Raw genomic sequence first — 12525 nt, 5'->3', positions numbered from 1 at the left:
TGGAGCAGTCAGCATGGGAGGGCTTGCTGCGAGGTGCCGCACGTGCTGCTGTGTGAGCAGGCTGTGTGTCGTGCAGGGCGTGGAGCGCGTGGAGGAGCCGGGGCTGCGCAGCCTGCGCACGGCGCGCCGCCTGCAGCCGGGCATGGTGCTCACCGTCGAGCCGGGCATCTACTTCATCGAGCCCCTGCTGCAGCAGGCCCTGCAGGACCCTGCTCAGGCCTGCTTCATCAACACCAGCGTCCTGCAGCGCTTCAGAGGATTCGGCGGGGTGAGTCCTTCCTCACTGATGTTGTTATTGATCGCTTTTCTCTTCCTTTGCCCTGGCTGTGTATCTGAGGAGAAGTCTTTCGGGAGTCGTAACGTGTTCCACACGGGGCTGTTCCTGCAGCAGCACCTTGAGTCACTTGGACTGTTTGACTCTGCAGACAAACTGGGGGGGTTTATTCTAATTTTTTTAATGTGGTTTTGTACTAGTGATTAATGATAGACCCGTATTTTCCCATTGACTGAAATATCTTCTGCCAGCACCATACAGTAGTTGCCAGGTAGGTGTTTTGTCTAATGTGTGAAACATGTATGTTATGAAATATGAGACTGAGTTCTGTAGTCCAGAGTTGGCTTCCTTGACAGCAGCACAGTCCAGTGCTTCCTGCCAGGGCAGAAGAGCCTGATGCTGTTTAAGCTGGGGAGGCAGTAGATGAAAACAGCAGTACTTGCTTCTTACAGGATTATTGACAGAATGGCATGAAACCTGTGCCTTGGGGGAGCCTTCCCTGCTTCCCAGAACAGCTGATGCTCAGTGTGACAGGCTCAGGCAGCAGTGTGCACAGGAGGACTGGCCAGGGGAGGCAGAGGTGATCTGGGCAATCTTCGCCCTGCAGCAGCCTCTGGGCAAGTAGAGGGGCCTCGTTTGTACACACAGTCCAGGGCACGTTTCCCATCCAAAGCCACCTCCCTCACAGAGCATTCAGCAGTTGCAGTGCTTCCAGTGGGTTTTTATTTCAGCAGGGCAAGCATTTGAAGGGCGCCTCATTGTTCTGCAAGTTTCTGTATTCCTGCACAGAGGAGATAGAGCAGGCAGCTACCATGCCCCATCCTCCCCTGGCTCTGCTGCTGAGTCGCAATCGCTGGCAGGGGCGGTGATTTTCTGGTATGAAAAGTCACTCATTAGGAATTGTTTGCTGCTGCCATTGACTGATTTATCACTGTACCCCAGCCTTGAGAGGGTGATTACTGTAGCACTTTGGTCTGAGCTGCCTTGGAACCACCAGCCCTGACAGAAAAGTTGTGTGTGTTATCCCCAGTCATGTGAGCCAACCAGGCTCAAGGGCAGCCACCCATGATGTGGGTGCAGCCTTATTAAGAGACACAGGACTTTACCCTAGCTGGTATTTAATTCAGTGCTGAGGTCTGGGACATTATCTGTCTCTGTGTCGTTTCCTTATCAAGATTTGCCCGCCAGACAAACTGAGGTACTGGTGAACAAAAGGCAGCTAATTCTGCATTTCCTAACTGTGAGCACATTCTGTATTTTAGAAGAACACTGCGCTGTGCTTATGCAGCTTGACACTGCAATGGAAAGAGGTTTAACTGTCTTAGTTTTCCATGTAAACCCTTCATGGGAATTTTTCGGCAATTGAATTGATTCCTGGTGAGCTTTCCCTGAACTTGCTCAGCAAAGCCCACGTTTTTCCCAAATGGCTGCGAATGCCCACTCCATTTCTGCAGCCTGAGGTGTGCCTGTGGCTCACCTGCTGCCTGTGGGTGCACAGAACAGGAGTGACAGCATGGCATCTCCAGCCTGGTAGTAAGTTACTGGATCAGGCACTTTTGTTCCAGAGATTTCAAGCAAACTTTGTTCCCTCATTTTTGCTTAGCTTCCTGTAATGATGACTTGTCAGGAGAGCTAGCCAACAAACTTTGCTAAAAGAAGGGGCAGCCCAAAAGGGATTGAGCAAAAATCTAATCTCTGATCCCCCTGTGAACAATACATTTTACTCAGAGAGAAAAAATAATAATACACACATACCCTGAGCCAGATGTTGTCACTTGATTTTGTCCAGGAGAAGAATGAAAATAAAATCTGAGACTGGAATACATCTGAATATTTCTGAATTCTTCTCAAAAGCTGAATTATAGTGCAATCAAAATAAGTTTTTCCATCTTTACCATTCTGAATTGATTTTGCATAAATAGAAGAGGCAATTTGTGCTGAGTGCTTAGTTATGAACAAGATGTTTCATTCTAGTTTATCCAGAATGACTGAGCATTTCTCACAAAAGCATGCCAGAGAACTTCCTTTCTATGGGATTAAAAAAGGTCTTATAAAGCCCAGTGTTTTCACTGACAAATACTGATAGTACAGGGGCTAGTATGGGATTTAAAAAGGTCTTGTAAAGCCCAGTGTTTTTACTGACAAATACTAATAATACAGGGGCTAGTATTGGTGTCAGTTCTAGCTGAAGAATTCACTACAGCCAGTCCAGTCTTCCTTTAAGTGTAAAAGTAAAACACATTCTGCAAAAGGAAATAATTTGTCCATTTCTCTCTGCAGAGCTCAGCACTAATTAAAATATTCTTAATTTGGTTTAGTGTAATTCACTTCAAAATGAACATCCACTGAAGTAACAGCACTGTAATTCTAACTCAGTCCACACAGGGAATTTGTGGATTTTCAATAAATTCACCTTGAATTCATGTCTTTTTTGGGCTTTGGATAATCTTCTTGACTATGACAAGTCTCTGCATTGAGAAGCAAAGCTCTTGTAGTGTGCCAGAAAGGACAAGACCGTAGGCATTTTTTGTAGTTTGTGCTGCCTGGAGTAGCCGTGGAGAGGCTGCAGGAGCTGCAGGAGCAGAGAGGAAGAGTTGGTGTGAGGTTTCTGTGGCTGCACTGCTGGGGCAGGTCCATGGGCAGCCCTGCACACCTCAGGCACAGGCACAGCCTTTGTGGCTGTCTCTGCTGCTCAGGGACTCCTCACCAGGGCTTTTTACCCCTACTGGGTCAAGTGCAGCTCCCTGTGGAGGGAAGCAAGCAGTGCTCAGGGGATGTTGCCCTATCTGAAGCCCTACACTCTTTACTTGTCAGCTGGTTGAGTTCAGTCCTTCACAAACTTCCTGGGCCAGTTTTGGGACATTTCAGTCACATGTACTGCAGTTCTCCATCTGCAAAAGCAAGGTCCAGTTTGCCGAGGTCATAAATCCTGTGGGACAAGGGCTGCTGCTGCTGCTGCTGGACGCTGGCACCGTGCCTGGCCCGGGGCACCTTTGCTCTGCCTGGACTCTGCCCCACAGGCTCCTGAATAAACACAGATGTGCAAATAGAGGGATGTGCATACAGTTGTGTGTATTGCTCAGGAAAAGCAGCTGAATCCTCGGGGAAGGGGAAAGGCTGACTCCAAATGCTGCCCTTCAGGGTTTGACATTTCCATTCTTCATAAGCTGATTACTGATTCATGCAGTTCATATGATGTTTTCTCAAAGACACAGTAAAGCCATTCAGATTTGGGGTTTTTTTCTTTGGCCTTAAACATTCAGTTTCTGTTCAGGCTTTATTTTTCCCTAGGATTTGTAGAACTAGCACTAGACTTAATATCTGAAAACTATGCAACTTAGAGAAAATGCTGAAAGACAGATGGGTGTTAAATGCATTACTTTCTTTTGTTTACAGATTTTTCTCATTTAAAAATTCAACAGATTTACAAAGCTCAGGAACTTGAAGATCCGCTAGTGTTATAATTTTTTCAAAACAATAGTACTTCCCTTACTCAGAATAAATGCTAAACCAAATAAGAGCAAGATATTTAACTGCTTCTGCCTTTGGTTTAGAGAGCCATATAGTTGTCTCTGTCTTGATTTTTATTTTTCAGAAGATTAGGCTGTGTTTCTGAGTTTATGGTGAATTTGTATTGTGAAATGAAATTGTTTACCAGGCAGTAAACATTATGCTCATCTACTTTTTAGCATTGCTTATTGTATCACAGTAATACTGCTACACAGCATTCCTTCGAAAGTTTTCATAGGAAAGCAGTTGTCACAATGTACATAGTTAACTTCCTTTGAAAGCTCTTCTAAGGGAAGTGATAGGTGAAGGCAACCCAAAAACTTACTGCTAGTTGCTTATAAACCTTCTTTAACCCATGTCTAATTAACATAATTAGGTTAAAGTAAGACCAGCTGTTTCTAACCTGTATTTAGCTTGTAGTTTAATGCTTCTTTTTGAGCCTGGATGCGGGGACTGGGCAGCTGAGGCTTTTTTTTCCATCTGTGTCAGTTAATGTAATAAAGTACATGGCCTCACCCTACTAATATTGATCCTCCTCTATAAAAATGTGAACATTTAAATGTGGACATTTAAAATAAAGATTCTCTTGACATGAGGACTCGGTTGTGAATGAAACCTGCTTGTGCCAGGAAGGCTACAGCCTGGGATGAGATTTACTGAGCACAGAGCCTGCAGGCCTCTGCAGAAAACACCTTGGCATAGGCACTGTGTGTAACAACAGGGAAGTGCCTTCCCCAGCCCTGCACCCCGGGTTTGATGGAGCAGCTCTGCTTCCTATCCAGTCCCTCTGAGATACAGAAGTCAAACTCTGCTCGTGGTAAGTTTGTCCTGTTAAAGATTCCTGGTGAGTCGATGGCTGAGTTGAAATTAGTTCCCTTGGCTACACACAGCTGCCTCTGTAGGACACCAGCTGTAGGAACGGACCCAGGGTCCTCCAGCCCCACGTGTGCTCCTCTGCCTTGGATGGTCCCATGTGTGGCCACGTCCTGTCACCATTGCCAGGCAAGTGTCCCTCTCTGAGGTCTTGCAGAGGTAGTGTGGCTGCTTTCCGCAGCCATAATTAAATAAATGATCAATAGATTTTTTTTTTTAAAAAAAGAGGACATTTCACCAGTTGCCTTTTTTGACATCTGGGATCTGTCATGCAAATCTGGATTATTGAATTGGCCAAAACAGTTTGTGGATTGTCAAAAGCCTTGTATATATATTATCATCCAAAAGAAATTAGTAAGTGCTTCAACCCCGTTTCCCTTGGAAGGTAGCACAGGAGGCTCTGGGGAGCATGACTGAATTAGTAAGTGAGGACAAAGTGCGAGGCTGCACAGAGCTGACAGCAGCCCTGGTGTTTAACTCCTGTGCTGTCCTTGGCTGTGCCCCCACAGCCCTGCTTTGGGCCAGGCTTGGGACCGTTGAGTGGAGCCACATGGTGGCCTGGTGCTGGTGTCAGGCACTTGTGCAATCAGGTCTATCTGGGCAGATCATGCCACTGCCCTTGATAAGGAAAAGGCATTTTTGGAGCAGCCCTGGCATTCCTGGCCACTGCATCTTGACAGGAATTGGTTTTTGAAGTCTGCCATTTCACACCCAAAAAGTAAAGCCGCCCCTAGGTTTTTGCAGAGCACCCTGAAAGCTGGGGGTGCAGTGAGCCTCACACTTCAGTGCTCAACTCCCAACCACTCTGTGGCCCTGAAACAAGCAGTACTAATGAACAAAAAGCCTGCAAACAGGGACAGCTCTGAGAGGAGTTTCATAACCACTGTCCCCCTCTGGGAAAGGCAGTCCCAAGCCAGTGAGCCTTGCCAGGCAGATCCAGCATCTTTTGTCCATTTGGACAGAAGACAAGACCAAATGACAGGATCTCCTGTGGGGAAGGTTTTGCAGGTCTTCTGAAGCTGCTTCTTGCTGCTGCTGACTCAGGGTGAAGCGTGGAGGGTGTGAAGGAAAAGAGCAAATGAAACCATTTCCTTCCCCTTGAGAGCCTGTTCCTCTGCACTCATGTTGCTTTTAGGCAAAGGAAAAACTAGGCACTGAAAATGGGAAATTCTCTCTTGTGGCAAGCATCCATTTCAAGTGAGATTCATCCAGCAGAGGAAGGGTTGGGTTCTGTGGAAAGAAGTGGCATGTTCCTAGGGAGTGGTGGATGGTCTCACGGAACCAGTGGTTCTGTGTGCCCCCACCCACATCCATCCACATCCCAAAGACCATTTGGAGGTGCTGGTGCTGAGCAGGCTGATGTGACAGCACTGGCTCTCCCACTTTTCACAGCAGATCACAGCTGTGTGATCTCCTAACAATGCTCCTCCTGTAGAAGGAGCCTCTGAGCATGGCACTCATCCTCCCCCACTCGGTCACTCTCAGTTCCCTGCCTTTGGCAGCTCCGGCCCGTGTGCTCTCCTCATTCAGGATGTTTCACTTCTCACCTCCACCAGGATCTCCCTACCCGGACTCCTTAGCCAGTCCCAGCTTTCTTTGTCCATTTTTTTGTCAATCCTGTCTCACCTCACCACACCTTCCTTTCCCTGGTCCTTTCATCACTCTTAATTATTTCCCAGCTCCTTCCCCACCCTGATTTTCTCTTATGGCCTAGGCAGAGAACAGCATGGACAGACACGTTGCCCCACTTGTTCTTCCCCACTATAGTCTAGCTTTCATCTGCTCTGCTTTTAAAGTCAGTCCATCCTCCCAAAGAGTGCAGAGGTATTGGTGAAGGCATGAAACACTGAACTAGAAAACACAAACCATTTTTCTTGCTTTTTTTGCTAATGTTACTGGTTAAGAGGATGAATTGTGGCTGATACGTCTCTGTAGCTGGGGAATTTCAGCTCAAGCAGGGGGAGGTTTGTGAAGCTGACAGTGCTTGGGAGAAGTCTCTCTGTAGGCAGAGTCAGTTCTAGCCTTGGCTGGCCTTTCCTCTGCTCTCAGACTTACTTTTGCAGTGACCTTTTTACTTTCCACATCATCGCTGTGTCCAGCTCCATTTACACTGGCTGGGCTTTGCCAATGCGATGCTTTGGCTTTTACCATCTTACCAGGTCTGTCCCTGGGTTCTGGCACTCCTGCAGGGTTGGCCTGGTACCATCAGGGTTTTGGCAAGGACTGGTCCACCCAGGCAGGCTGTGCCCAGGCCCAGGACCCAGCAGGACAGGCACATAGCAGGATTTGCCTTTGGATGCAGTGGGACCCTTCTGCTGAATCCTTGGGTTATGTTTTGCTCAGCAGTCAAATTTGAAGCAGGGAATCAAAAAGCTCATCCTGGTGAGATGTGTTCAAGTGCAGAGTCATTGCATGTGTGGCTGATCTCTTCTGCAGCAAGGCACCAGCCTTTCAGGCACACTGAGCATACAGAACCTCGCAGCTTTCAAATTTACAGCTGTCCAAAACACATGTGTAAACTCAATGGAGTTTGTTTATTTAATTCTGCTTTATAATACACTTAACTTGGTACCAAGTAAAAGAAATAATCTGGCAAAGACATCATTAAACAGTTTAATAAGGACTGGATGACTCATTTTGTTTGAACAAATGGATTATTTTGCAATCAGAAGTACAAATGTTAACCAGCTTTATTTTTAGTTGAAAATGTCAAGAGGTCAGAAACAATTAAAGCAATTGTAAGGTGGGAGTACCCAGGGTTTGTGTTCTTTTGGATTTGCACCTTACTAAAATTGCTTTTATTGCAGCTTAGCAATTTAGCAACATTTTTCTGATAAGATAACGGGAATGACTGTGTAGGCACATTAACTGGTAAGAAGAGATTAGAGACAAACAGAAATGGAGCACACTTTTCATTTTAACAGCAAGAGTTGAAAAACTGAGAGGATCTGCTTTTTCCTTCCGTGATTTGAAATTTAGTGGTTGTATTTTAAATGTCTGACCTGCTTAGGACTTTCTCATCGGCTGAAAATTCGATGTTTGGCATATCAGCTACAAGCTATTTCATGTTCCAAGTTTCACTTTGAAAGTTTATTGTGTTTAGAGAGAAGTTTTAGGTGTGAAGAGAAGCTACCTGAGTTGCAGCTCAGCAGCAGGACAGCTTTGAGAGCAGACACTGTGGGCATCAAGAGGCAATGTCCCTGGCAAGCCATGTGCTGAGAAGGCTGGAGGCAAATCCAGGGAAGAACGTTCTTTGTACTGCTCCTGCTCTCGGGGGGGTGGGATTCACGGGCCCCACAGAATGACGTAGCATCAGCTCACTGTTGCAGCACCCTGCTCAGGCTGCAGCAGGGGCACCTGAGGGGCCACCACACACCAGGGGTCACCACAAAGCTTGTGTGAGCCCAGGAGGGTGGCAGGGCCAGCGGCCCAAGGGGAACTGGAGCCTACAGAGCCCCGTGCCAAGGTGCTGACAGCAACTCCGTGCTCGCGGTGTGATCTCCGCCCGGGCTGCACCAGCACCTTGTGCCCTGGCTGCTGTTGCTGCCTGAGGTGCTTCTCAGGAAGCTTCTGCTTCTCATGCCCACCTGGAATGCCCTGGTAACCGTGTGCTCCCTGTGCAGGTGCGGATCGAGGACGACATCGTGGTGACAGCCACCGGGATGGAGCTGCTCACCTGTGTCCCACGGACTGTGGAAGAAATAGAGGCTTTCATGGCAGAAGGCCAGAGCAGTGCCAAATCATTTGACAGCCTCTCCAGCCAAAAGCAGTAAACTTCAGGATGATACCTATGGCCTCAACTAATCAGTCAGCATGCTGATTTAATGCTGCGGCATACAAAATAAAATGCATCCAATTCTTAATAGCAAGAGAGGCAGGCAGGCTATTAGCTGGAAAAATTCCTGTGTTAAAAACAGAGGTAGAAGGCCCAGTTAACTCAACTGCTGCTTGCAATCAGCAGTTTATGTGACCAAGTGACAGCAAATTGCCCTGCTGCCTTATCAGTGGGGCTTATACTTCTGTCAGATCTCAGCTCAGATGTATCTTGCAATTAAATCTGAAGTTTGATGATTTAACTCTGAAATACTCTAAAATACCAAATGGATTATCTGAAAGCTATGAGCAATTGTAACACTCTTAAGTCTTTTTTTAAACTTTATCACAAGTGCTGTGAAAAACAGAAATAAAAATCAGTTGTTCTCAGTGGACATACTGACACATATTTTTCTTATGGATCTGTATCCATGCAGTAAGCAGAATCAAATTTTTATTAAAATTCACCTTGGCATCATTTGTGTGCACAACTTCGTGGTCATTATGCTTTTCTGCTCCAGTTCCTGCTTCTTTATCTGACCCTGCTACCAATAGGTGCTCTGTAAATGTTGACCCTTTGCTAGCCAGAGTTTTCTGCTCTGGATAGTGGCTGTACTGATCCTTCACACACAGCCCCATGCTCATTAGATTTGTTCATCTATTTGTTCCTTAAAAACATAAATTGCTATGGTGTTCATGATCCTTAGAAGTTGAAAGAAGGGAATATCTTTGCTGCAGGGCTTGTGGCCATTCAACAGCATGTGCTGTGCAGGATGACAGAGTTATTTTTAACTGTTCAGTGTTAGTTCAGAATGTAATAATGTAAATTTTACTTGGATACCTTACAAACATATTAATATTGATCACAAAATGACCATTCTTTCCACTCATGGAAGATTTAAATTACTGAGAGAAACTTTTTTTTTTTTACTGTAGGTATTCATCAGCTTGCAGGATAATAAATACATTTCTTCTAGGTGCTGGTAACTACATGAAAATAATCTTTCTCACTCTACACACACATCAAAACTCCTGTTCCATCTTCAGATTCTGTTGCAGTTTGACTGCAAAGCCAGTTCAGAACATCCCTGTGCTGTGCTGGGGGCAGCTGAAGCCACAGCAGAGCATCAGGACCTTCCTGGGTCCCCCTGCCTGCCAGGTGAGGGTTCTCCCGCTGAAGGGATCCGCTGAGTTGATATCTCAGCACCTTGGTGTGGGCAGCTCAGTTCTGCTGCCAGGCCACTGACACGTGGGATCAGCCGTGAGCTCCTGCAAGTGCCCTGTCTCAGGTGGGCTTGGATGGTGTCAGAAACCACTGCTGCTGCCTTTGTGCCCCCCTCGGACTGGGTTTAGGCCTGAAATAATTTCCCTAAAATCATCAGATACGTTGCTCTAGGAGAGCTGTTGGTCTGTGTGACAAGAACCTGCTCTTTATTCCCAACGGCTTGGTGATCCATTGCTGTGTAAGAAACTTCATGTGGGACACCAAAGAAACATTGTGAAACAATCCAGAGGACTTCATTCATTTCACTCAATTATAAATAAGTCTGTTTACATTTTTTAGCGGTTTCTTGACATTGGTTTGTAAGAGGCAAGTGCCGAAATTCTTGACCTTGAAGGGAAGCAGATTTTTTCAGGAAGAGAGCTGTGAGATCAGCTTGTATGTGCTGCTGCATTGAAGTTCCTGCTGTGGCGACTGGAGTCTTCCACTTCTGAAACGTAGCACCTGCCCAAGGACATCAGGCTTTGCTTTGATAGCCTTGCAGATATGAGAGCACAGACACTACACTGGCATTGCTCTGAACTCATCTGCCTCCAAAGCTCGGGTTTTTTCAGTGCACAACAGTGCTGGTGGCCTCGGCCCCGTTCCCTCCCCAGCCAAGTGTTTTCCTGTGGCAGGCTCTGAACACACCCAGGGGATGGCTCAGTGCTTTGGGCACTCCGAAACCTGCTGCTGCTTGGCTTCGGCAGCCGTTACTATTTTATAGTAACACTGCACAGATTTGGAAAGGAGAGCTTTGGAACTGTGTCAAGCAAGCCGTCACCCCGGTGTAGTTGCGGCGATGGGGCTGGCAGGAGCCGGGCTCGGCGGCAGAACAGGTCGGGCGGTGCAGGAGGCAGAACCGGTTCTGCTCCGGGTGCGGCCGCGCCGCGGGCCCGGGAGCGCCGCTCATCCCCGGCTCCGCCTGCCCAGCCCGGGGATGCATTCTGGGATGGGATGGGGCACCCTCTCCCATTTTCCTTCATCATCAGGCCCACCGACTTGGTGAATAGAAAGTTCATCCTTCATTCCAGAAGTTTGTCCTGTAATTATGATCGTTTTTATCCACTTGAGCAAAAAATGAAGAAGACCTTTTTCTCCTAATTTGGGGAGGGGAGGGGGAATAAACATTTTTTTAAAAGGCAAAGTGATATTTAATACTTTAAAACGTGGTGTTTAATAATTTAAAGTGTATTAATGGGGTGAAAGTACAGCTTGTGGCAAATTTTCTTTTTTTACTGCATTAAGACATTTTATACTCTGTCATATTTTCCCAAACGCTTCTTCCCCTTGGCACAAACAGACTTGAATAGAGTTGGCACCGAAGTAACAGAATGTGTCTTATGCGGAGCAAAATTGTGTCTTTAGAAACGTCTGAGCCCTTCTGCAATGAGACATGTAAATTGCTCAGCAAATTGTTTCAGCTCCCCGGGGTCGGGTGCACTCGGAATTTACCTGCAGGAGCAGTCGCAGGGTGCAGGGTCCCGCTGCCGTGGGGTGGAGCAGACCCCTTCCCTTAGCGGCTCCCTGAGGAAACGGGAGTCAGGCGTCCTGCTGGAAGGTGCGGTGCTGGAACTCCGTGTGCGCTGACAGCTTGTCACACGCTGGGGTTAAGAACAACGCCTCGAAAGGAAAATGGTCACTTCGATCGGTCGACGCTGAAATTTTCTGTGCCCTGCAGCAGAGGGCTGAGCTGGAGGTTCCGTGCAGTCACAGCCCGGGCTGCTTCCCCCCGGGCGAGAGGGCCTTTGCTCCTTGGGGCCGCTTTGGCGGCGCGGGCTGAGGATATTCCTGAGCCCGTTCTCGCACCCAGCACTGGGGATGCGTTTGGAACACGGATGGGCGACAGCCATGGCAGTGAGGGGCTGCAGAGCCCCGTGCTCCTCGGGCCTTGTCCTGCTGCCAGCCGAGGACAGGGATCCTTGTCCCGGTGTCTCCAAGGCCAGGGATCGCTGTCCCAGTGCCAGCCAAGGCCAGGGATCACTGTTCTGCTGTCCCCAAGGTCGGGGCTCGCTGTCCCCAAGGCCAGGGCTCGCTGTCCCGCTGTCCCCAAGGCCGGGGCTCGCTGTCCCGCTGTCCCCAAGGCCGGGGCTCGCTGTCCCCGTGCCCGTGTGTTGGCAGCAGCGGGGACAAGCCCCAGGTGCCGTTTCTGTCACTTGTCACCTGTCCGGGGACAGGAGCAGCTATCGGAGCGGGGCCGTGTTGGGCTCGGAGCGCTCCCATCGCCCCGGTGCACGCTGCTGGCGTTGGTGTTGCTGTCACTGCTCCTTTTCTTATCTGGTTGTTGTTAAACTGTAAATTGTTACAGTAACAGTAAATTGTTATCTCAGCCCTAATCTGCATTTTGTCTCTCTCACCTGAGGGGGTTGGGGACGGGAGTGGCTGCGTGGGGCTTGTTTTCCAGCTGGGCTTAAACCACCACATCAGTAAAGAAAAACCAGTGCAGATGTTTCTGATAAACCAGAAATTCCCTTTTCCAAATGACTTTTCATAGCTCAGTGGTTTTAAACATGAAAGAAATAGGATCAGAGCTGTCAGGAGCAACAGGTGGAAAAGTCACCCTTGAGAGCTTCAGAAAGAGGATCACCCGCACTCACAAGAGATCTGAGACATCATTTTTCACCAAAATCACGAAGCAAGCCTAGATTTGCAGTCAGTTCAGTCTGGTAGAGGAGGGCCGGGCCACACACGCGCCTGGCAAACCAAGGTCAGGACACCAGGGCCAGAGTCGCAGCCCACAGGTGTGCGCTGGCCTCTCACCAGAGGAGGTGCAGTTAACTGGAGATGCCTTCAG

The 12525-nt window shown here is 48.0% G+C and overlaps 1 protein-coding gene across 1 annotated transcript in view; it reads left to right on the top strand.

Annotated features, from left to right (window-relative positions):
• PEPD (peptidase D) overlaps window positions 1-8948 on the top strand; it is a 140706-nt gene extending 131758 nt beyond the window's left edge. Inside the window, exons 14-15 of the mRNA XM_066194888.1 lie at window positions 77-268; window positions 8281-8948. Coding sequence (XP_066050985.1) covers window positions 77-268; window positions 8281-8430 — 342 coding nt within the window. The 3' untranslated portion in view covers window positions 8431-8948. The remainder of the gene's footprint in view (window positions 1-76; window positions 269-8280) is intronic.
• Window positions 8949-12525: the final 3577 nt, after the last annotated feature.

The sequence above is a fragment of the Chamaea fasciata genome, unplaced genomic scaffold (genome assembly GCF_029207755.1).
Source record: "Chamaea fasciata isolate MVZ Bird 193981 ecotype frontalis unplaced genomic scaffold, bChaFas1.0.hap1 SCAF_12, whole genome shotgun sequence".
NCBI lineage: Eukaryota > Metazoa > Chordata > Aves > Passeriformes > Sylviidae > Chamaea > Chamaea fasciata.
Note: the sequence above shows the minus strand (reverse complement) of the source record. Positions and strands in the feature narration are given on the sequence as shown.